Source organism: Cottoperca gobio, chromosome 17 (genome assembly GCF_900634415.1).
Source record: "Cottoperca gobio chromosome 17, fCotGob3.1, whole genome shotgun sequence".
NCBI lineage: Eukaryota > Metazoa > Chordata > Actinopteri > Perciformes > Bovichtidae > Cottoperca > Cottoperca gobio.
The window spans coordinates 8194052-8216601 of record NC_041371.1 but is presented as its reverse complement, the minus strand read 5'-3'; the positions used below and the strand labels follow the sequence as shown (position 1 = coordinate 8216601).

The 22550-nt window shown below is 39.7% G+C and overlaps 4 protein-coding genes across 5 annotated transcripts; 2 read left to right on the top strand and 2 right to left on the bottom strand.

The window, feature by feature from the left end:
- The first annotated feature begins 5127 nt into the window (after nt 1–5127).
- Nucleotides 5128–7214, top strand: LOC115022324 (protein CYR61-like). Its single transcript, XM_029453291.1, is given in 7 exon segments — nt 5128–5284; nt 5388–5601; nt 5703–6053; nt 6484–6674; nt 6676–6690; nt 6823–7135; nt 7192–7214. Coding segments are annotated over 7 exon segments (1149 nt in total). The 5' UTR covers nt 5128–5242.
- A 1531-nt stretch (nt 7215–8745) lies between these two features.
- LOC115022767 (outer dense fiber protein 2-like) lies at nt 8746–17331 on the bottom strand. Its single transcript, XM_029453855.1, is given in 18 exon segments — nt 8746–11176; nt 11302–11427; nt 11602–11764; nt 12316–12416; nt 13313–13417; nt 13938–14048; nt 14268–14300; nt 14302–14349; nt 14351–14405; nt 14486–14595; nt 14696–14881; nt 14975–15091; nt 15205–15276; nt 15607–15681; nt 15841–15972; nt 16076–16199; nt 16569–16743; nt 17085–17331. Coding segments are annotated over 17 exon segments (1896 nt in total). The 5' UTR covers nt 16733–16743; nt 17085–17331; the 3' UTR covers nt 8746–11002.
- On the top strand, nt 17269–19946 carry ift22 (intraflagellar transport 22 homolog (Chlamydomonas)). Of its 2 annotated transcripts, XM_029453856.1 has the most exons (5): nt 17269–17601; nt 18758–18837; nt 18981–19067; nt 19208–19410; nt 19500–19946. In XM_029453856.1, the coding sequence occupies exons 1-5, from the start codon at nt 17563–17565 to the stop codon at nt 19646–19648; spliced, it is 558 nt and encodes a 185-aa protein (XP_029309716.1). In that variant the 5' UTR covers nt 17269–17562; the 3' UTR covers nt 19649–19946. The 2 variants fall into 2 exon arrangements, with proteins under 2 accessions (XP_029309716.1, XP_029309717.1); XM_029453857.1 differs by lacking the exon at nt 17269–17601 and having other exon boundaries at nt 18796–18837; nt 19182–19410.
- On the bottom strand, nt 19897–21833 carry LOC115022769 (ATP synthase subunit g, mitochondrial-like). Its single transcript, XM_029453858.1, has 3 exons — nt 21698–21833; nt 21246–21406; nt 19897–20091 (listed from the first exon to the last, which is right to left on the bottom strand). The coding sequence occupies exons 1-3, from the start codon at nt 21747–21749 to the stop codon at nt 19993–19995; spliced, it is 312 nt and encodes a 103-aa protein (XP_029309718.1). The 5' UTR covers nt 21750–21833; the 3' UTR covers nt 19897–19992.
- Nucleotides 21834–22550: the final 717 nt, after the last annotated feature.

The window sequence follows — 22550 nt, the reverse complement described above, 5'->3', positions numbered from 1 at the left end:
CAAGATAAAAACTTCTCCTACAACCGCAGACTAAACTACAATTGTGCAACTTTCTTCGTGTTGATGCGTGTTTTTAATTGCGATTCACTGTGTATGCAGGTGGGGTGATGTTCCGGTTTAGTCCACTGGGGGGCGCTGCTCGACCTCACACAGGTGAAGTGTGTTAATATAATCTGAAAAAATGTTCTTAACGTATTAAAAGTAAAAGCATTCAATGTAGAAAAATGTCCCTTTTGACTTTTACAGCTTTATTAGCCTTTATATTGTATAATTAGATTATTGATTACGTTGAAACAGGATGTACTGTGTTGTAGTATTTACATTTAATGCTACTATTTGTCAGCTGCAGCTACTTTGGAGAATTTTAGAAACAAAACATTATGTAATCTTATATAATATGGTGCAGTGTAAAAGGTTAAACTACCCAACAGTATATAAAATAATTGCCATATATGTTTAATTTAAATCTCTATTGTTGTTCACATAATTAGTAAAGCGTCAAAACAGTATGAAATATTAAAATCAGTGAAATGCAATTTACACATACAGTAGGCTATATGTAATAGTATATAACGCTCACAGTTGCCATTTTTATTCATTGAGTACTTTTACTTTTGATTCAGTGCCAGACTTTTGCTTGTGTTGGAGTATTTGTACATTATGGCATTCATATTTTTACTTAACTGAACACCTCCGGTACCACTGGAGATGTGTTTCAAAACTAAATTATGTATCTGCTTATATAGATGTGTTTTACTCTAAATATGTTATGGTTGGACAAAATATAGTTAACAAGTTGTCAACAGCACCAGCTTTGAAAATGTATATTGACTGATGGTGTGGATAAAATATTAGAAACAGCTCTTAGTAACAGCACTACCTCCAAAATGACCATAAAGGTTAATCAACACCCGTCCTAAACATTTGAATGCAGCCTCATAAAGTGGCAACTGCACTTACTATGCAGTGGTGAAAGAAGTACTCACTTAAAGCTCCTACACACACACACACACACACACACACACACACACACACACACACACGCACACAGGTGTTTTCATTTATTGTGCCTTATTAGACCTCTTTTTAAGTCCGTGTGGGCGTGTACAGACCATGCTTGACTAACAACTCCCTCATTCTCCTTGTTAAAGCAGGATGATTTACACTGTTAGTGTTCTTATTGGTACTGTGCATTGAGTTTGGGGACCTTATGTAATTCGCAGCATACAGTAGTTCCACCCAAGTGAAAACACTTGTGTGAGTATTCAGGGGTCTTTAAGAAAAGTACAAGTAGAAGTCCTGCATTCAGAATCATTTCAAAATAAAAGTGCAAATATATGCAGAGTGTTCTATTATTATATATTGTTTATTATATTATTTAATTATAATTACTGATGCATTAATGAAGGGGAAGAATTTTAATACTGTAGTTGATTTTAACATTATCATTTTTCATAAAACGATCATATATCTTAATCTGCAAAGTATAACTAACTACAACTATCTAAAACTTGTACGTAAGTGAATGCACCTACACTGTCTGAATGCCACCTATATTACAGTTATTATTGCAATCAGCTATCACACATTATTGATTTGTGTTGCATACTACTTTATCAGCCCATGGCATTACATATTGGAAAGATAGCAACAGTTACACAATAAGTAGCAACTGTAAACTGTTATAGAGGATCGGTAGGGAAAGTGTGAATCAAAGCATAGAGAGCGAAGCGTCCTCGTAATGTCCCGATGAACTGCAGTGCATGAGAAGAACCAAAATAACAACCCAGTAAACATGAAATAAATTTGCAAAATAGCAAAGCGAGATTTCCACTTCCCTCTAATCATGATATGCCACAGACTGTTTGAGGACGGGTGCTCCCCGAGGAGATTGTTGTCAGGCTTGTTTTGTCATGTCCTGCAATTTAATATACTGTGTATCTGGAAAACACCAAACAGTAAGCTATGCTATCTGTAAATCAGGCGACGACCTTCTGTTGCACGCTCCAAGCTTTTTCTGTGTAATGATAATCATTTGAAATGGAGGGGAAATACAGGCTCCACTAACGACGTGGCTGCTGTTGCACCCCAGCCATTTCTGGAGGAGAACTGCAGCCCTGAAAGATGCCCTTTAAATGTCAGGTGTTAAAAAGGTCAAACTGTATGTGGATCAGCCTCTTAACGCAAGAAAACATATTTGTTAAATGGCAACAAAGCATCCACAGAAACTGACAATACATGCTCGCTTTTCTTTCTTCATGATGATTCACAACATTCCTGTTAAACAGCAGAGAGTTCGACTGGAACTGATGTTGAATCAGCTGTGAGAGATTCAGACTCGTGCGGGGCCTCTACAGTGAAAGAGACACAAAGAAAGGGGAAAGTCATTTAGAGAAAAAGATGTAATGGACTGGGTTTGCAGACATTCCCGTCCGCCGTACGGTGTGTGACTCTCACATAACAGCCGGGATAAGCGGACCCATTGTGGTTTTACACTGAGTAGCACTGGAAATGTATTACTGACTTTCCATTATCTGCAGCCAGCCTTTACGCAACACAGACTTTGAATCCCACATTTTGTCTATTTTTCTCTTTTTTTTTTGCATTTGTATTTTAGCATGAAATTACTTTTTATTACACTTTTATCTATCTGCCCAACCACATTTCACTGACATGTCATCTTCAAGTGCGTAGGGACGTGTAATGATCTAAAACTGTGAAGGGATTTCATTTCTGTAGGGCGCTGCAGTATCAAGTATTACATAAAATAAGATAAAAGTGTTTGCCGACGGGACAATCAGGATAATCTCCGGGATGGGTTTCATAACATTTCTTATAAGAAAGCTAAATCCGGCTTTACAGTTGCTACGTGCGACCGCAGGAGCTTGGCTGCAAGATGAAAGAAAATGCTCCAAATATGGACTTTTCTTTCACAAAATGTGAAGTTTGTTTGGGGAAAAGTTTGACATTTTGGGAAATATGCTTCTATATTAGCTTTCTTTCCAAGAGTCGGATGTCTCCGCAAGTACGGAGCTTGGAGTCAGGAGGGCGATTAGCTAGCTTAGCATAAAGCCTGGAAACAGGGGGAAACAGCTAAATCTGTTCAAAATTACAAAAATATGATTCCTAGTATCTCTAAAACCTACTGATTAATTAAGGTACATTTGTTTAATTCATACGCAACCACAAACGTATATGTCAGAACAATGCTGTGCTTGTATGTGCAGTTATCCTACACGGTGTAAGTATTTTGTTGACAATGCAACAGCACAGTGACTTCCTTCAGGTCCCACACCAGCATTTCAAATGTTCACGCTGGTGGATTCACTGACAGGCGTTTTAAATATTTGATGCATGAAGTCAGCCAAAGACAGTTGTTCTATGTAATCACTTGTTCTTAAGGTAGTGTAATATCCAGCTTTTGAGTTGAGACAAACTTCTGCCTCGCTTACATGGCCTTGAGCATGACACCAAGTCTTAGTCCCCTCACCCTGACCTCTGACTTTAATAAAGAGGAGAGAAAAATCAGTGAGGATTGCATTTGAGTTTTAAACACTTTAAGCCCCAGTCACATGCTGCTCTGTGGGATTTGGGATATGGATGTTTTACGGGTTGAGTCAGAACTTCTCCAGCTGCCTTTATATATATCCGATATGTTCCTCTGACTTAACATGGTTCTGCAAATTCTTTATATTAGAGCTTTGGAGGGAAAACTTTCCACTCAGAACCACAACAGTCAGCAATTTCTAGGCATCCGTAGATGCACCGAGCTCACGCTTGTTCGCTCTCCGTCTGCCTGAACTGGCGCTGATTCAAACTGGCCCTCGTAACCTCAGTTAGATAAAAGGGGAGGCTGTGCCAGTCTGCGCCGCTCAGCCTCGTTCTCACAGGTTATAATGAAAGGAAGGGCATTTTTTCACCCCCTGATAACTCGCATTGTTCTTTCATGTGGATAAAGAAGAGGATGCGTTTTATCCTGGCAGCTATTTCAAAGGAAGCCTTCTAAGTTCATCCCGACTGGAATGTTGCTTCAGGCATTTCTCAAGTTTTCTTCTTTCTTTCTTTCTTCTTCTTCTTTTTGTGTGTGTGTGTGTGTGTGTGTGTGTGTGTGTGTGTGTGTGTGTGTGTGTGTGTGTGTGTGTTTCTCAATCTGGCCCAACAAAGGATTCCTACGGGTTCAAACATTCCACCAGGCTGTTGACTGCTTTTTCCTTTTTTTAAATATTTAAGTCAAACAAACTCTAATCCATCCACACCTTTATAGGTGACCGGCGGGGATTTCATCTGTGACTTTTAACACTAGTAGTGAGGTTAGGGAATGTTAACACCGATCACAGACAACGTGCAGCAGTCTAAACACTGCTCCCACCAAGGTAGAAATCCAGTTGGTCACAGAAATATGTAGCTTTTCTTCAATATTTATGTCAGAACTTGTGGTGCCCCGATGTTGAATCCCTTGTGGGGGCTGCGCTCACATGCATGAGGCTAATATTTCAGGTATCATACTTTATTTATTTAGTCCTTTGCATAACCATATTACACCAGTACACTTTCTTTCTTTCTTTCTTTCTTTCTTTCTTTCTTTCTTTCTTTCTTTCTTTCTTTCTTTCTTTCTTTCTTTCTTTAACAAAGTAAAGTCTCATTCAAGACTAAGAGAGACCTGGCCGAGCAGGTGGCACAAAAACAATAAATACAACTCAAACCACATATGTAACATACGTACACATATAACGTCCTGTAAGGATGCATTTAGAGTTATGACAATAACAATATAAAACATTGCTTGACTAGAAAATACGTTCCCAGTGCAGAACGTGTAATTAAGCCACTTGTATTTATAGTGTTTCATCACAGAGAAATAATAATTTCAGGAACTGGTTTATTGATGACAGAAGAGTCGCTTCATGATTACAGAACAGATATATATATATATATAAAAGAAATAATGATAATAACATGGTTACTTTGGAGAGAAATGCCTGAAAGAATGGAAGTTAGACTGGGTGGTTCTTGGCACACTGAGTGAGAGGAGAGGAGGGGAGGGGAGGGGGAGACTTCTTATGGGTGGAGAGCATTCCTCTCATAGTTTCTGGACACCTCTTCAGACCGCGCATATGTCAGATCTGCTCGGAGCGTATAAAAAGGAGATAGGGACTCCAAAAGAGGGAGAGCAAGCACTCGTCAACTCACTGCCAGGTCTGGTGTTTGATAGAGAGGAAAGATAACTTCAACTTCTGAAGAGATGTGGAAAGTCTGTGTCATTGTGATCCTCCGCGTAACGCTGGTGAGGAAGTAATCACTGTCACTTCATAATCTGCTTGTTTCGTTGTTATAAGAGGACCGTATTTGGAAGCGAACCTTCGATTTGAAATGTCTGTTTTTATCAGGTGTCAGCCTTGTGCCCGAAGGATTGCCGGTGTTTCCCCGACACCTCCAGATGTGCAGCGGGAGTCAGTCTCACGCTGGATGGCTGTGGATGCTGTAAAGTGTGTGCACGACAGCTCTTTGAAGACTGCAGCAAGAAGCAGCCATGTGACCACACAAAGGGACTGGAGTGTAACTTTGGAGGGGGATATGGCTCTGCTCATGGCATCTGTCGAGGTACATCTGTCTGTTCCCTTTAGGACTTTTACTCACTTTGTCTTTTGACTCTTTTTACTCACTACTTTCTCTCTCTCTCTCTCTCTCTCTCTATACAACAGCCACATCAGATGGAAGAACATGCGCGTACAACAACAAGATTTACCAGAACGGGGAAATCTTCCGTCCAAACTGCAAACACCAGTGCACTTGCATGGACGGTGCTGTTGGATGTGTGTCCCTCTGCCCACATCAGCTCACGCTGCACAAACTGGGCTGTGCCGAGCCCAAGCGCGTGAAGGTACAGGGAGGGTGCTGTGAACAACTCGTCTGCCCCGAGGAGGCAAAGACGGAGAGCTCTGTGGTGAAGAAACACAGAAGAAAGAACGGCAAAGACGGACCGTCTGAAGACGACCTCACCAGTAAGAATGAGCTGGCTCCTGTGTGGAGAGGAGAATCTAATTCTTTACCTGGTGAGCAGTTTTACATCATATCTTCTGTAGTGACATTGTTAAAGTGTCTGAGGAGACGAACATTAGGGGAAAACAAATGTTTTTTTACATCTTGACAATCCGAAGTACAGACAAACTTTCGAAAAACATGCCAAATATTTTAACAATTAATACATAAATAATAATATATAATATAATCATTTTAAATTACTTACATATTTTAAATGCAATATCTGCCCTTACAGTTGTCTTTGTTTTGGATTTAATAGTTTTTATGTACAGTTTAAAATATTTGGAAAAAAACAATAAAACATTACACTTATGTATATAAAATGTGGCAATAATAACTAATAGATTTATGATATGTACATACCCTTTCTTCACATTTTCTTGTATGTGCATGAGATGTTTTGCCTTTTAAACTCTATTTAACTTTCTTTCCTCTTTGCAGCTTTTAGGAGTCACCCAATGGGCCACATGTTGATCAGAGGAGTCAAGTGTGTGACTCGAACCACAGCGTGGTCTCCCTGCTCCAAATCCTGCGGCACTGGAGTATCCACCAGGGTGACCAACAGCAACACCCAGTGCAAACTGGTGAAGGAGACTCGGATCTGTGAAGTCCGGCCATGCAACCAAAGGACCATTCATCAGATTGAAGGTACATTTCCGCATTTTTCTTGTCCCTATTTGTTTTTAACATGATACAATTTGATTATTTCATTACATGCTTGTCTGTAATCTAAAACACAAATGACATTTTCACATGCTTTTTATGTCTTCCCTCTAACAGAAAGGTAAAAAATGTAGCGACGTAGAGAAGGCCAGACGCTCAGTTAAACTGTCCTACGCAGGCTGCCGTAGCCTGAAGAGGTTCCAGCCGAGGTACTGTGGGTTCTGCTCGGACGGCCGGTGCTGCAGGCCTCACCGGACCCAGACGTTGCCTGTCCACTTCCGATGCCAAAACGAAGAGATCATCAGCAGGATGGTGATGACGATTGAGTCTTGCAAGTGTAACCTCATCTGCTCCAGCAGCAAAGAAAAGACATCAGCCCGCAAAAGACTTTATAACGATATCTACCAACCTGAACATGTAAAGCTCAAGAGTTTAAGTGGAAAACAATTGTTGACTGATAGAAATATGTGCACTTTGTGGTTGCAGACATCAGCAGGAGGAAGTTCTGAACAGTATTGTTCATGATTTTTGCTTCATAACACTGGAGCCTTGTGGTTTGCTTCTTGTTGAAGCAGTTCTGTGAAAAAAAAATCTTATTTTTATAGTTAAATAAAATCATTTCCTTTTGTACACTGACTCCACATATTTAAGCCTCCCTTGACGAGACATGTCACATGACAACATTGAAATGACGTACAAACCATGGCAGCTACTAAATCAGTCGTTACACATATGTCGCCATGTTTCTGTTGATAAACTCTACTTATTCATTTTATTTATAAGGGTTATTAATGTTTCATACTTTGCTCAATGTGCTGTGATACATAATCATGGGATATTGTACGATAATATTGGTTTGACCTCTACAAATGGTTTAATATGAATGGAAATATACTGAACCGTATGCAAGTTTGACCGATTTACTGCAGAGTTGTCAAATTTATGTTAAAACATTTCAGAAATAAACACATAAAACACTGCAGTTTCAAAATGTTATTTAATGGGTTTTTATTTTAAGGAAAAAGGCAAATCATTTGGGGTTTGCAAGTATCTGAAAAACAATTCTTGGGGGGTCTGTTGTAAAAGTTTTTTAGTAGGAAATTATCTCAACTGTTTCAACTGCATGTGGCTGACCCACTTCGGAGACATGCCGCTGAAGGGAATGAGCGTGTTGAGTGGTTTCACTGCTGTTGGACAGATGCTGGGCACAAGCTGCAGACATTTGTTTTCAGAAGAAGTTATAGGGTAATAGAGAATAGTCTAAACTTTCAACAGAGATATGTTACATGTAGAACGGAGAACTTGTGAACTTTGAAATGTGTTGCTCTTAATATTGTGTTAGCTTGATATCATCTCATTACTCGTCCTTATCCTTCTAAAGATTAATGGAAAATTCATGTTATTTTGATCTAATATGAAGTGTGTAAAGAGTTTATTCTCCATCCAACAAAGGTTATACCTTCAGAAAATCGTTTTAATAGATGCAACAGTGAAACCTTTGTTTTTTCATAATTGCTCCAGCATTTTTAATAAATAAATAAAAAGACAAATGGATCATCCAACTCATTTGAGTCTAATGAGCACATAAGCTCAGGGTGTGTCCATCGGGGTGCTGAATCGTGAAACCAAACGGTCACATGTAAGTATGTTTTCCAGCAAACCGCAAGACAACAGTGAATTCTCAAAATGTGATCAATAGCATTACGTAAACGGGCAAGACCAAGAACAAGAGCAGAGGAAAAAGCAGTACTGACGCACACAGAGATGAAATGGTTCCATCCCCTGACGGAGAACACAACAATAGAGCTTTGTCTTTGAGAACTTGAGAGGAGAACGGCTCACTCCGGGGGAAATACGTCCGCTGCAAGAAGCCTCACTCAGGTTATTACCATAGACACAGTATGGGACCACAAGCAACAACAGCAGAGCAAGAACACGAAGAAGTACAATATAAGACATAGTTCAGTTTTTATAAATGGTTAACTTGCTGCAGCAGATAGCCTACCTGTTTTCTATGCCTCTGTTATATAAAAAAAAAACTTCCATTACGAAATCATGAGAGCAAACTAGCAACAAAGCGGTTTTGGAAATGTCCCAGTGTTGCATGAATCTCAATAATTATGTTTGCAGCCCTGAAGGCATCATCTTCACAACTAAGACAGCTTGATTTTTTTATTGATTTTCTGCATCATTCATCTCAGTCCAGCTGAGAATCAGAACATAAAAGCATTTAATATAGGCCTACACCACATATCTTCTATAATTACGACAAAGATTGTTTTTCTAAAGCGTTCAGGCAGGGCTCCAGGAGGAGCGTATTCGTGGTTTATTTTACTACAGGTGAACCAGGTAAGGGACACATAGCATATCATTTAGTTTTCAGCCACTGCTTGTTTTGCTTTAATAAAAAGTAAAAGAAGTTGTCTGGAGCCAGCTGCACAAAGATAGACCTTAGTCTTCCACTTGTAATAGACGTTGAACCTTTTCTGTTGAATGTAACTTAGTAGTGACTAAGGTAAGACTGACGCAGTGCATTGTGGGTAAAATGACACACTTGACAGAAGCGAAAAGATTTGTGTAACAAAACAGTTCCACCTAGTGGCACATTACTTTTCTCCCTTTTATTTATTTGTATTCATTATTTAGATACATCAGAAAATAGTGAAGAAAATGCCGTCAGTTACTCAGAGCCCAGCGTGACGTCTTAATCTTTCTTATCTGCCCAACAGTCAAAAACCCAAATGTTTTTAATTTAAAGTTATTTATGAAAGAAAAAAGTAATATTACTATAACAGACTGTCTTCCTCAAACAAGTCTAAGATTCATCTAAAGTTTACACTAGTCTTTTTCCAACTGGCTCCTCTTCGTATGGGAATAAGACACAGTAGCACCAAGAGTTCACACTCCAACATTTGCACACACGAGATAATAACATGTAATGTCTTTCGGGACATTAGCTGACATCAAATATCAAAACCTCTCACAGCAACAGCAGATTTCCCTGATATTACAGTCCCCTCCAAAACTATTGGAACAGCGAGGCCAATTCTTTTATTGTTGCTGTACACTGAAAACAATTGAGTTTGACATCAAATGAAAATAAGATCAGTCTTTCAGCTTCTATTTCCAGGTATTTAAATCTAGATCTGATCAACAACTTAGAAGATAGCACCTTTTATTTGAACCCACCCATTTTTCAAGTGATCAATAGTATAGGAACATGTGACTGACAGGTGTTTTTTGTTGCCCAGGTGTGTCCTGTACATTGATTATTCAAACAATAAATAGTACTGAATGTCTACTCTCAGTTTCAGCTTTGGGTTTTGCCTGTGCAGACTGCATTTATAGTTTTAAAGGTGTAACCAACATGAAGACCAGAGAGCTGTCTATGGGAGAAAAGCAAGCAATGTTGAAACTGAGAGAAGATGGAAAATCAATCAGAGCCATTGCACAAACATTGGCCATAGCCAGTACAACCATTTGGAATGTCCTGAAGAAGAAAGAAACCACTGGTGTACTGAGCAACAGACGTCAAACTGGTAGACCAAGGAAAACATCAGCAGCTGATGACAGAAACATTACGAGAACTGTAAAGAAAAACTCTAAAACAACTGTCAGTGACATCACCAACAACCTCCAGAGGGCAGGGGTGAAGGTTTCACAATCTACTGTTCGCAGAAGACTTTGGGAACAAAAGTACAGAGGCTACACCAGAAGATGCAAACCACTCATTAGCATTAAGAACATGAAGGACAGATTAGAATTTGCCAAAAAGTCGACGCTCAAAAGTTATGAGACAAAGTTTTATGAACTGATGAGCCAAAGATGAACCTTTGCCAAAGTGATGGAGAGGCTAACGCGTGGAGAAAGAAGGGATCTGCTCATGATCCCAAACACACAAGCTCATCTGTGAAACAGGGTGGAGGTAATGCCATGGCTGGGGCTCGCATGGCTTCTTCTGGGACGGGCTCATTGATCTTCTTTGATGATGCAACACATGATGGCAGCAGCAACATGAACTCTGGAGTCTACAGAAACATTTTGCCTTGCCAATCTAAAGAGGGATGCAACCAAACTGATCTGGAGATCCTTCATCGTGCATCTTTTGATGTCAAACTCAACAGTTTTCAGTGTACAGCAAAAGTAAAGGAATTGGCCTGTTCCAATAGTTTTGGAGGGGGCTGTACCTGGAAGGAAAAAAGTCCCAGATTTTTCAGCTAAATGTCTCAATTATTGCCACCATTCTCGTTTTTAAAAAGTACACGGATAAATAAATAAATAAGTACAACATTTTAAATCATTTTAGAAAATACGATGATCCAAAATTTGACGTTTGCAGTCCCTCGTCAAACATTGTCGTGTAAGAGTTTTTGAGGAAGTCGACGTAGTTCTGAATGCTCCGCTTGTGGCTCTCCGATTGGTCCAGGCTGAGCTGCAGGTCCTTCAGACGCACCTCGAACTGCTTCTCCGCCTGCACATTACGATACAGACGGACAGTGAATTTTCCCCGGGATATAAAGGTCGTATCAAGGAGATGAATTCAGTACAGTCTGAGCGTGCTTGCTCCACGATGCTGTAGAAAAGCAGGATACTCACGGTGAGCTTGCTCTGGCGAATAAGCCTCAGCTCGTCATCTCTTCTGCTCTTCTCGGCTTGCAGCTCCAGGATTTTGGTCTGTAGGGCCTCTTCTCTGGAGACAGTCTGGTCTTTTACCTTATTGACCTGCACACGTGAAACACATTTAAATGATCATCCCTTTCTGTCTGCAAACACCTATAGTATCAAAGACAGCGAACATCTGAGAAAAACAGAAAACACTTAATGCTTTGTCATCTTTAGTTGATGATGTGATAATTCTTCTTCCTAAGATGTCTCTAGATTGCCTCTGAGCTGTACCTGTTGTTTGACGTCTGATAACGCCGCCTCCAGCTGCCGGCTGAGAGCCTGACACTCTGACGAGCGTCGATCCAGCTGCCGGTTACTGTAGCTCACACCTTCCTCCTGAGCTGCGAGCCTTCTTACCAGCTCCAGGTTCTCCTGCTGCAGCGTGTCCATCTTCCTACAAACACATTAAACCTTTTTTCTGAATCTGAATCTGTACTAAGGAGACACAAACTATCAACATTAAGGCTGTCACGGTATCACATTGTCACTACACGATTATTGTGGCCATATCTATAGAACGTTTTAAAAAGATAAATAAAAATAATGTTATGATCAGTGAAATTCATCTTTAACTTTTTGTTTATTGTGCGTTTTGTCTCTTTTTTTGGCAAATGAATTACACTCAAAACACGAGTGTAGGGAGGTGGAGAGCCTTTAACCATAACTGGGTTAGTATTTATCTATTTATTTTTATGTGAAACATTTTGTTACCTTTTTTAAGTATGAAAAGTGCTCTATAAATTAAGTGTGATTGATTGATAACTGTACTAAAGAGTACAAAACAAAAGAAACCTAAATGATTTAAGAGGCTCTGATTTATTAGACGATATTACCATATATGTATTATCAACACTTTATGAATTTTTTGATATCACAGTTATCGCCAGTCTATATCGTAACGACCCTATTTGACATTTACACAACAGACACGAGAGGATGTCTTACTTTTGCAGCGAATTCCCTTTCTCTTGGAGTTGTGAGTTGGCATCATGAATGGACTTCTTCATCTCCACAGATGCTCTCAGTAATTTTGTCTGACTCTCCATCTGTAAATGTAAAGTTCAGATTCACCTGTACTGGTTACAAGTGACTGGAAGCAGAAAAGACGGGTTTCACATCACATGCAAAACTGCATAAAATACAATCTTGCAAAGACTTAATGTGAATATTTCTACACACCAAAACATCCCTGCTGATAGATAGAAACACGCGGGTGTTTGAAAAGGACTCGCACGGCACAGAACACACTCACAAATGGGGACAACTGTTTCCACTGCAATCAGAAACATCAAACTCACAGCAGGACCAAAACACAAGCTGCGTCGACAGATACATGGGGTTGCACTACCGCCTAGTGGTCAGATGGAAAATGATTTGCATTTTACATTCTGACGGCTCACAGCTCACATTGCACACCTTAACCTGCAGTTGCCCTACGGACTCTGACTTTTCTGAGCACTTCCTCTCCGAGCGTCGCAGGTTCTCCTGGCACTCGAAGAGGCTCTGCTCAGCTGCACTCAGTAACTCGGGGTAAGACTTCAGTTGGTCCACACGCCCCTGCAGCTCCTGCCTCACCTGGGCTCCGAGGACGGCGGAAGGAGCGGGGTGTTAGGAAGAGACAAAAATATCAGCCTGAAGATTCATCACACCTCTCGGATTGCGCGTGCTTTGGCGGTTGTTAGTTGACATTAGTGTAGGAAGTTAGGTTGTTAGAAAGAAAAAGAAACGTCTAACAGCTCAAGAGCAGGAGAAATAAGTGCTGCACAGCTGAATGTACGAAAAAAGAAAAGCACAGAAGTACATTTATGTTATAATTGGTTATTAAAAGCAAAAAAGGAATGAGATGTCTTAAATATCATATGTAGTGTTAACTGAACAGACTGGTATTCATTAAGATTTGTGCACAGAAGATGAAAATGTGAATGAAGAGGCGGGAGGTTACCTTCTCAACTTCTGTATCTTTTCCATCCTGTGTCTTCTCGGTCTCTCTTAAAACGTTTTCATATTTTACCCTCAGATCATCCAACTCCACTTGAAGCTCTGCAACCTGGAACAAATACAGATCAGTGTGATCCAACATGCCGAGTTCTTCTCTACAACTGAAGACTTGTATTACTTAGAAATCATTCATTCGGCAATCTCAGCAGACCACATTAATCACTGTGATGTCCAAACAAACTCTTGTGTGAAACAGTGTTTGAAAAGAACACAACATGCCTACAGTTTATGGGCTGGAAAGATAGAAAGGATTCATCAGTCGGCCGGAAATAAAGCTCAACTTTGTGTTCCCTGGTCTGATGAGTTGTCCCCACAGTTTATAATCAGATCAGAAAACAGAATCAGAAAGATGTAAAAACACTTTAATACAACGTTAGCTGTCCAGTAATGTTCATTATGTGTGTGTGTTAACTCTTGGAGGTGCTCTTTAAATCTTTGCTGACTACAGAGCTCGTGATCTTTATCTTCTCAAATAAATTTAAAGGCAAAACTCTGCTGGGGGGAACACTAATCTTACAGGTTGGAGCTAAAAAAACTAAAAACTATAAAATGAATGAGTCGATGTCAACCTGATACTGGCACAGTCCAGCGTGATGTTTCCTCTCCTGAGACACAATCTTTTCTTCTATCAGTGCAGACTCACAATCAGCCCGCTGAAGCTCCAGCTGAGCAACGGATGCCTGCAATCACACGGACATCAAAAGAAGTTTAATGACAAATGAAAACAGAGAGAGATGCTATAGACGTGCAGACAGGAGCCAGACAGACAAATGCTACAGACGGATTGATCTGTCAGCTGCCTGCAGATTACTAAATGTCTGTATAAAACAAATGTGGACAACATCAATGCGCAGCAAGTTTACGGTAACGATTCTCACGAGCTGTTTGGCGACTTGTACCTTGAGTGTTGCATTATTGACGCTGAGGTCTCCAGTTTTCAGCGCTGAGTTTTTCGACACGTTGCATCACAATGTCATTAGCCTGCAGTGAGCTCATCCTTCTCCTTCTGCACCCTCGCTGTCATGTCCGCAATTTGGCTTTATTGAAAATACACATTCAAAAAAATTCATTAGTGAAAATTGGCGCACGTTGATTACCACTATGAAAGTAAACAAACCTTTTCAATAACTCTATATGAACGACAAGTTTGTCTTTCTCATCGATCTCCTGCTCTTTTTGCCGTCTCCTGGAGTCTCTTTCTAAACGGGCGTTGGCCAGCTGAGTATCCTGTATGCAAAACAAGAAAACAAAGTCAAAGGATGCGACTGTGTATAGAAAATACCTTCAAAAATTTTAATTAAAATCATAGCCATTTTTGACTTCATACCTTTTCCCGCAACTGTGCATAGCATTTCTCAATAGCGGCTTCGAATCTCTCAGCTCTCAGCTTCTGTGCTCGGGTGGCTTTCTTAAGAGACTCTTTGTCCTTTGCTGCCTTCTCAGTCAAACAGGGAATGGAGCATTTCAGATCATCAAGCTCCATCTTTTGCTCAGTGAGGGTTCTCTCCACAGTCTGGAACAAACACAGCCTATCAATAAGGATAATGCTAAAACAGTACATATTTTATTTAAAGCAGTTTGCCTAGAGGGTAGTAAACGTTTGTACCCGTAGCTGCACAGTCAGACGATTGTTTTCGGCTTCCTTGTTGCGCAGCTGCCCCTGCAGGTGAGCTCGAGTCGCCTCCACAGACTTGGTCATTAGAAGTGCACTCTTTCTGTTCTCCTGTGACGACCAACATAGGCAGATTCTCTTATATGCATGGACTCTCCTCCCGCATCCTTTGCATTTTTAGAGTCTGCAAAGCACATCTATATGGAAACTTCTGCCGTGTTTACCTGCTCTTCTCGTCGCAGATCCATCAGCTCCTCGACTTTTCTTTCTGTCTCACTCACTTCTCTTTTTAAATGCTTTAGGAGAAAAGTTACAGCAGTCAGCACATGATTTGAGACGTAGAGTTGTTATGCAATAAAAGTGCTCTTTTGCATCCGGTCTCATACAGTAAGATGCCTTTATGATATATCTTTCAGTTAGCGGATTCATTTAGTAGATGTGGCAACGTTGGGGGACACAGCCTTGACATTCATTTGACCAGCTCTTATCATTCGAACCATTCACACCAGTATACAGTACTGAATATTCAACGAGGTTGCCACAATCTAAGCACAAATTTCAAATCGCTTACACTTAAATAAAGTTATTTTCTTTGAGGAATTTCATAAACGTAAGGAAACACTCACCTCATTTTCACTCTCAGCCTGTGTGATCTTCTTCAATAAGTGGTCAGTTTGGTGGTCGGCATCAATTCGATCAGCCTGAAAGAGTTATGAAAGGAAAATGAAAAACAAATGTTCACACATTTCAAAGAAGTGTTTCACTTGTTGTGATGAACTTAAATAAACTACAGTATTACTTCTTATCTAGACCCATGACTAACTACACTGAGCCAATAGGGGGGAAGTATTGTAACCAACCTCTGCATCTTTGAGCTGTTTCAGTTTCTGTCGAACAGACTTATTTATTCGTCTAAAATCCTCCAACTTCTCCAGCAAAAGTCCTCTTTGCCTTGTAATTCTGCGCTTATTAATGGCAGAGTGTCTCGAATCCTTAAATCGCCAGAGAAAAATAAGTTAGAATAAAAGGGGTCGTGAATAGTTTCCAACATGTTTGAATCCAACTGGGTATGAGCAAAAATTGCAAATAACATACAGAAAATTCATCTTCCATGGCATCTTTAAAAGACACAAGTTGAATGGCAGCAGAGTTGGCCGCTGCTTCTGCATCCATCAGTGTTTTCAGGAAAGGGCTTTTTCCCTGGGCAAAGTCTCCATGACTAGATGAAACACAGGACAACAATTTGCTAGGTTTGTCAGTTCTTGTTTATGTGTTCGAGCATGTAAACACCATATCCCAAATACGATTATAACTGGGATACGTCTCATAGTGCGTTTACACAACACAAATAACACATTTATGAGGCTTTTCCTGATTATGATCGGATTCGGGACATGGTGTTTACATAAGCACAGAGAAATCGGGTTATTTATATTCCCCATATACAAGATAAATGTATATGTAAGCGCACTGCACAGGTGACATGTGGCACAAATGGAACAACATAGTTAGGCTGTGGCTGCTGGTGAATGGATGTTTTGACCCACAGGTTGAGCTTTATGTAATCACATGCATCAAATGACCTCACCAATTGATGTCAGCCTCTGGGGTTCTTGTGTGGAGACTGCTGCCTGCTCTGCTCATTCTCCCCAGCTCATGAAAGCTAGCTAGATCACCAGAGTTCAGAGTGACATCCTGCCTGGTAGAGCTGAAACCAAGGGGGGGACTGAGGAGGTCATCCTCTGGAGACATGCCTCTTACTACTAACACAACAACATACAGTAGAAGTTAGTTTTAACATGCAGAGGAAGGCAGGAAGTTAGTTTACACAAACTTAACAATTTAAATGAGCTTATTTACACTACATAGCCAAGATAGCACATTATTATGAAGGACAGTGAGAGTAGTTGTCAATGCAAGCTAACTAAGCTTGCTCCATAGCAACAGACAGTTAGTGGCTTCTAAGCTTTACGTTAGACTTAAGACAGAAAGCATTGTGCTTATTCTACCAAGACAAGTCACTGACATCTACATTAGGGCTAATATGACTAAAACATAGTATCTCTTACAAAACGATGTCGCTGAAAATGTAAATATTACTTACGCTTTCAATCTATGTCGGTTGCGGTTGTGAACAACGCTTCTCCAAACTATAGAGCCCCCCCCTCTTACAAGATTGAACCTGATTGGTTAGCTCTGACGCAACGTAATGACGCCGCCTCATTTACTCGCTGCTGATTTGTTCCCCAATGGCAAATTAGGCGGGACTAAGTTTGATTAAAGTTGTGTGTAGCCAATGAACAAACGAAAGCAAAGAGACTGGTTGAAACCATAGAAACGAAAAGGAAGTTTACTGCCACGGTATCTTAAACCATCTTCGGGTAACATTAAGTTACGGAAATTATTAACAATTTGTACATTTCGTTGCGTGAAACTCAAAACCCCGCATAGCATTGTTCAGATATATACTCAGATGGAAAATGAAAGTTATTTGACTTGTTTTGGTTGCGTAGTTTAGTATTGTCATAGCTTCTTTAGTCGGAGTTAGCCTGACAGCTAACGTTAATGCTCGGCGGCTGGAAATGTTTAAAGCAAAAATACTCTTTATCGGTCCCAATGAGGTACGTAAATTACTTTCACACACTGTGGCGTAGCTTATTTTGTACTTTAAGATGTCAATAGCTAACCAGATAATAGTTTTAACAGTGAAAGCGGAAGCAAACATCAGAAACCTGTGTGATCACCTGTGTTGGGTTTTTAAACGTGACTAGCTTGTATGCGTCTGTTTATGTTAATTGAGAAGCCTGCCCTGCCGTGGTGAAACATAACTAGTGTTTAGTGTTTGCAATGACTGTACTTAAGTGCACATTTAAGGTAATGCTTTTTGGGATGTACATTTTACTCTACTATATGGCAGATAAAGTTACTATTAGTGACTTTGCAGGTTAATATTTTGCATTAAAATAAACGTGTGATGCATCTTTATAGACAGTGGTGGCATGTAACTAAGTACATTTACTCAAGTACTGTACTTATGTACACATTCAAGTCATTTGTAGTTGGGTATTTTCATTTATGCTACTTATACTTCACTGCATCTCAGAGGAAAACATTGCACTTTTTACTCCACCACGTTTGTCTGGCTTTAGTTAGCCTACTTTACATAATACAGTGTTTCATCTAAAACATCATATAGGCTATGATAGTAGAATACTGACAGGGGAAAATGTTTTATTGCACAATAAATACTTTTACTTTTCATACTCTAAGTACATTTAGCTGATAATACTTACACACTTGTTTTTTAATTCAGGACTTTTACTTGTGGAGTATTTGTATTAGCGGTATTAGTACTTCTACTAAAGGATCTGAATACTTCCTTCACCACTGGTTGTAGATTAAACTACCACCAGTATGTGATTAATGCATGTGTTGCATCGCTTTCAAAATCTAACTTAAGTAAAAGTTACATTCACAGGATTGTCACAGTAGGAAAAAGCACTGATAACATGATTGATGACTCCATACCCTTTAAGTGTCCCAGTAAGACATGAGAAATTCCTGCATTTCCTGCATTTAAACAGAATGCATCCATTATTAGTAACACCTGTGCTTTTCCTCCTATGACGTGCCAAAATGTCTGCTGTGAAAAAAGGCGTATTAGCAGCAGTAAAATGAACCATCTGTAAAAGTAGAAAGTAAAAATAACGAGGGTTTATTTATGTAACTGATTGTAACTGATGGGTCTATTCTAAAATCATCTGTCTGTTTTTCCAGAGTGGGAAAACGGTTCTTGCTAATTTTCTCTCAGACACAGCAGATGTCGGAGGTGAATACAGACCTACTCAAGGAGTAAGGTACAAACCCTTTACTGTTACCCTGGTAGTTTACCTACTCTCATTAAATCCCTGAGAAGATGGAAATAACATGATCTGACAGAATGTTTAGAGAGTCCCTTTAAATGTAGTGTAAAATCAATTACCTCCTTTATTATTTCAAGGATACTGGAATTTGAATCACAACCGGAAGGCAGTCGCGACAATGCGAAATGTGAGGTTGAACTTTGGGACTGTTCGGGAGATTTTAGGTAAGTTAAATATCAAACATTTTCAGTTAGCAAAGGCTTAGATATTACGATACTTCAAATTCTAAATACTTTCCATAATTGGTTTTGTTTTCAGTGTATAATACCCACATGTAGATGTACAATATATGCTCTTCATACAGATTGGAATCATGCTGGCCTGCACTCATAAAGGACTCCAGCGGTGTGGTGATCATTTTTAATCCTGATGTTCCAAGTCACCTCAAAGAAATCGAGACGTGGCATTCGATGTTTATCTCCTCTCAAGGTTTGCAGGACAACCAGTGTTTACTCATGGCTCACCACAAGCCTGGCAGCGGAGTGGAAGATACACGGCTGCCTTTAGGTATTTCCACTGCAGACCTCCCAAAGCTGTTGTATGAAATATTAAAAATCACCATTACTGGTCCTAATATGTTAATTCTTTTGACGCAGCCTCACATTTGGGAAGACTGCCGCTTATTCACTCCAACCTGGAGGAGGAACCAGAAGATGTGAAGCAAGCTTTCTGCAGATACTTGGGAAGTGTTGTGAATACAATGTCAGAAAGTCGAGAAAGAGAGGAGATGTCCATCATTACGTAGCAGCAAAATCCATAAAATATGCAGCCGAATTAAATATTTAGTTGGCGTCGGCAATGTCTGTTTAAGTGACATTTATGAGCACTTCCCATTATTAATGATACATCTTTGCTGTCATGAAATCTTCCACAACCCCTTGCAAACTTTTTATACTTAAATACTTTCCTACAGTTGTGTTTTCTTTGTGTCTTGTGAATAAAATATGTCCTAACTCACTCACTCCTGGGAATTAATACTCAAGAGACAGCAAATATAGTTCTCAGGTTTGAGACATTGTTTATTTGAAAATGTGATGCAGGTTGTTGAGAATGTGACAGTTAGTGCACAAAGAAAAAGCAGGTCAATATTTAGACATCATATCCAACAATGCCTCCTTTGCCAATGCACTCTCCAACGTAGAACCACATCAGCACCTCAGTGGCCACCAGTCCATTCCTTAAGGCATCCTGCAAAACAAAAAAAAGTAATAACTTATGAAAATTGCTGTAATAATGGTGTATAGAATTAGAAAATGAGTTATGGTTGTTTGCAAACATGAATCTCACACACTCTCTCACACACACACACACACACACACACTTGTATATGAAATTTGACATCGCCTGGCATCTTTGACATAATAAATAGTTTTGCCACTTATATTCCATTTAACTAACTGAGGTTTGTATGTAATCTTCCTACACTGGTAGTTTACTCATGTGGCCCACAAAGTTTACTTCCATTGTCTTACACAATTATTCAGTCCTTTCTATTGCACATGCAGATAAACTCAACTGTACAACACAATGAGGACTGCACATTGGAGCCGAGGGGCTAATTATGTTTTGTATCTGGCATGCAGATATATTTACTTTGCGTGTATACAGTGTGAAGCCCATTTAAAAACGGGCATTTTGGCATCCTTAATTCATCTCATTTTGGAATAATGGAGGGGCCGTAATGCTACTTCCATTTTGAGTTAAAGTCGGTCAATGTCACTAAATATTTATATATATTTTTTTAATATCTCAGAGCCTGAGGTTTCATACTCAAATAGCTTGCGTTGTCAGTCCAAAAGCAAATTGTGTTTGCCATCTTATCAATATTTTAAACAGTTTTCATTTTCTGTTGCCTGACTGAATGATTCATGGACAAATCTAGAGCTGCAAGGAGTCAATCAGCAGAAAAGGAATCGGCAACTATTTTGATAGTCGATTAAATCGATAAATTTGTCATGCTTGAATGGACCTTTTCCACTATTTTCTGAAATGTTATAGACGAAATTATTTATTTAATTAGCTAGAAAACAATTGGCAGATTAATCGATAATGAAAATATTAACTGAATTTAAAATTATTCGTTGAAGCCCTCTCGTTTCAGCACTAAATGTCTTTAGATATTATTTTCCTCAGGGCCTTAACCCCTTTATGTTCCTTAACAGACCAAACAAAAAGGGTAAAGGGTGACACCACATCACTGCAGGGTGTGTTTTTTAAATTCATACAGGTTTACCCTATGTAGTATTAAGCCAACACAACAATTCATCCTGCTCACTTCTCAACACAGGGTTAACACACATATCAATGAAAGGCAAGTCATTCTCAAACTTGTACGGACTCACCTTCACTGTGGTTTGTCCCAGGCGTCCTGCCTTGAAGCTTTTGAGGAGGCCCGATGCTGCCTCTATGGCTTTGGGGATCTCAGCAGGGGACGGTGGGGCGAGCTCCACCCGGGCATAGTACCAGAAGGTCGATAGTCGGGGTTTGGAGTATGTGACAGCGGCTGCAAGAGATACAAACACACACTCTGTTGGGGAACTAAGTGAGGAGCAGCAAAGTCAAAGGACACTGAGCCATTTCACCTTTCTCTAACAACCATAGACAGCATCAATGATAAAGAAAACACACGTTTGTTAGGACTGTCTGGCAGAGGTTGATTGGTGTATCAACACCTGAGCTTACCAAAGGTCACACAGACAGCGGGCAGCTGCTAACAAGCTGTAGCAACGTGACCTAGCACGTGCGACACGGTTCACGCCACCGCCTCGTGTTATAATTGGACGAGTAAACTTACCACCGATCAAAGTTGGTACTTTTGCAACGAGTTTCTGTACTGCCTGAGCCATAATGAACAGAAGACAGTGCCAAGGAGACCAGAAGAAGAGGAAAGAAGAAGTGGCGTCAGAAGGTTTCCGGGTCGTTGATTTCAAAATAAAATGGTTTTAGGGAATAATATATTTATTTTCAAAATAAAAGTTCTTTAAATCATATGCAATTCTAAGATATGCGTTCATATTGTGAGGTGAATAACTGATTTCGGCCCATTTATGTGGTGTAAATGTAGCCTTATAGAAGCTGGAAGAGAAACTGGACCATCACGTCCAACATTTCATAAAAAAACGCAAGCAAAGCAAATGTATTTGTATAGCACCTTCAAACACAGAAGTAATTCAACGTACTTTATAAATCAAAGATCAATCAAAGCTACTGGTATTTTACAAAACAATAATCACATAATTAAATAGTTTTAATGTGGCTTGAATAAATGAATGATTTTAAACAAAGGGAAATATTTTGATCTTCACATAATGATTATTTTCACTATTTCCCCGTCGTTTTAGGTGTGCAGAGGAAACTGCTAAACAATGTACATTTACAAAGGAGCACATTTAATGGTTTTCAGAATAACTCGTTTGTTAAGACAAATCATGCCTCAGTCTATACTGTAGTCTTTAAATACAAGACTGCCATGTGGACGACATCCAATGATATGAAGATCCAGAAATCGGCCCACAAAATGGGTTCTTATAGGACCTGTGCTTGTGTGTATGTGTATTGTGTGAAAGAGCTGTGAGCAAGAAAATAGTAGACGGAAAAGACAAAGTGCGTGCTTTGTCTGTATCACATGGATGACTAAATCATTACTC